Source organism: Otolemur garnettii, unplaced genomic scaffold, assembly GCF_000181295.1.
Source record: "Otolemur garnettii isolate 467f Iridium unplaced genomic scaffold, OtoGar3 scaffold00018, whole genome shotgun sequence".
In the NCBI taxonomy this organism is placed as follows: Eukaryota; Metazoa; Chordata; class Mammalia; order Primates; family Galagidae; genus Otolemur; species Otolemur garnettii.
The window spans coordinates 461,641-464,058 of record NW_003852413.1 but is presented as its reverse complement, the minus strand read 5'-3'; the positions used below and the strand labels follow the sequence as shown (position 1 = coordinate 464,058).

Genomic DNA, 2,418 nt, shown 5'->3' with positions numbered 1-2,418 from the left:
AAAAAAAAAAAAAAAAAAAAGGAAAAACCCAGCTGGGCGCCATGGCAAGCACCCGTAATCTCAGCAGCTTGCAGAGGCTGAGGCAGCGGGATACCTACAGCCCAAGGCTGAGGTTGCAGTGATCTACCACGCCACTGCACTCTGCTCAGGGACATAGGGTGGGACTCTGTCTCAACAACAACAACAAAAAAGCACTAGTCCTTTTCTGGACTTGCATTTTGTTGAGTGTTTTGCTCCCATACCTCTTCTGTGGTGCAACCCAAAGCCCTAGACCCTGAGGACATGGCTTTGCATCAAGCTTCTGCCCTCAAGGGCTTAGCCCCAGGACCCCACTGTCCAGAACTTCACTTACCTCTATGCTGTCCACTGTGGGAGCACTTGAAATGTGATTAATGAAAATTTTTTATTCTATTTCATTTTAATTACTTTAAACTTAAATAGCCACATGTGGCTTATTGTATCACATTGGACAACACAGCCTTAAAACCCTGCTACCCAGCACAGGGGCCGGACTAGCAGCAGCATGGGGACCAGGCTGACATGCAGGCTACCAGACCTGTCCAGCCCCACAGAGGCAGAATCTGCATTTCACTAGGTGGCAGGTGACTCCTCTCTTTGCCTGCTTCAGTTTAAGGCTGTCATCCTGAGCTCAAGTCCATCGCCTTAGTGGCTCTTCCAAACTGTCTCTGCTCCCACTGCCACAGCCTCAAGGACTCCGATGCCTGATCACTGTGCTAAGTTGCTGTCTTGGACAGGCCCTGCTTGGCAGTCTTAGGCCTCCTCAAGACACTCTGCTGACCGTTATGGTTCTCCCTCACACAGCCTCCTTCTGGGGGTACCCAATACCCTCCACTGGCCAGAGTCAAATCCTCTTTCCTCCTCCCACTTTCCAAAGCTCATCTCCCTGTGAGAAGAGCCAGGAGTTCCTCCAACCTTCCTGGTGCTGGCCCAGAGCTAATAAGATCTTATTTACCAAGACCTTCCGGGGGCTGCCGCTCTGCTCTGGGACCCCTAATTTGAAGCCAGGAGGTATCCTGCGGCTGCTACAGCAGCCGAGGTGCGTTCCTGGCCCTGAGAAGAGGGCAGGCAAGTGGTCTAAGCCAGTGCCTCAGTCCGCATGGGGGCGTGGGGGGGCAGCCCACCGCCTCTCCCCGGCTTCCCACAGCTTTTCTTGCCCTCCAGCCTTGTCGGGTTCATCTCTCTGGTGCCAGCTATCAAAACCCAAACTTCAGAAACCCCAGCTGCGCTAGACCTCTGGCACTCCGGCCTTCCCTTGCCCTGAAACCCATGAATGACCTGTAGCTTGGTAGTGAAATCTGGCTAAATAGGAGTAGTTCCTTCCTCCAACATAGCCAGATGCTTCAGGGGTCACCTGGGCTCCGTTCCTTGCCAGGACTGTCCAGGGCGACGAGCTCTCAGACACTCCGGGGACCCTCGCCCCGGGACTAGTCCGCCTGCATCTGACCTCCGCGCAGCCACCACCTGAGCTGCTCCTGCTCCGCCTCCCCCTCCCGCCCCCGCCACGGCCCTCAGCGACGCAGCCCTGAGCAGCCCGTAGCCTCGTCTTGCCTAGCGCCCAGCCGCTCGCAGACAGCGGCCAGAGGGTGGACCACGAGCCGCCGAGCCCCCCACAAGCCGAACAAGGTGCTCCGGGGCCGCCGCAGGGTGCCGATACATCGTGGGCAGACAGGAGACCCGCACCCCCAGGACCTCCGCAGCCCCTCTTGAGCCGGCGCCCCGAACCCTCGACGGCTCCCCGCCACTTCAGGGCCCCAAGGACCCTCCCCGACTCTTCCACCCGCCCTCCGACCCCTCCAAGACCTCACCTACCTCTCCCCAGCCCCTGCCCGGCCCCTCCCAGACGCCTTTGACACCTCCAGGCCCCACTCCCGCCCTCACCTGCCGGGTGGCCGTACGGAGACTCGGCCGCGCCGTCCTGCAGGCTAGCCAGGATCTCACCCTTGCCCACGTCGCTGTCGCCCACGAGTAGAAACTTGAGCAAGAAGTCGTAGGCCCGCACCGGGCTGCCCAGGGCACTCATCGTATTGGCCTGTAGCCCCAGCCCATGCCCGGCCGCGGGGCCGCGCGCAGAGGCGGCGGCCGGGCCAAGGGGAGGCGGCGCGGAACCCTATCCCTGCCAACCTCCTGGCCGCGGAGCTGTCGGAGAGCGGCCCCGCCCCGCCCCACCCCACCCCACCATTGGTGCGCCTCAGTTGCAGGGGGCCGCAGGATGCGCATGCTCATTGGCTAGGCTGTGCGTCCGTCTCATCTCGTCACCGCCTCCGGGCTGACACCTGCCCTCCCTCCTGTGAAGGAGCCGCCGGCCTCAGCCAATGGAGGTCGGAAGAAGAGGTGAGGGCGGAGCCAGAACTAGCAGGGACGGCAACTCTGCTCCCGTAGCCAACGGAGGTACACAGC

At 60.7% G+C, this 2,418-nt stretch overlaps 1 protein-coding gene across 1 annotated transcript in view; it reads right to left on the bottom strand.

Annotated features, from left to right (window-relative positions):
• The window catches only part of RAB40B (RAB40B, member RAS oncogene family), a 19,319-nt gene extending 17,173 nt beyond the window's left edge, over positions 1–2,146 (bottom strand). The window contains exon 1 of the mRNA XM_003786034.3: positions 1,900–2,146. Coding sequence (XP_003786082.1) covers positions 1,900–2,041 — 142 coding nt within the window. The 5' untranslated portion in view covers positions 2,042–2,146. The remainder of the gene's footprint in view (positions 1–1,899) is intronic.
• Between the last annotated feature and the right edge of the window lie 272 nt (positions 2,147–2,418).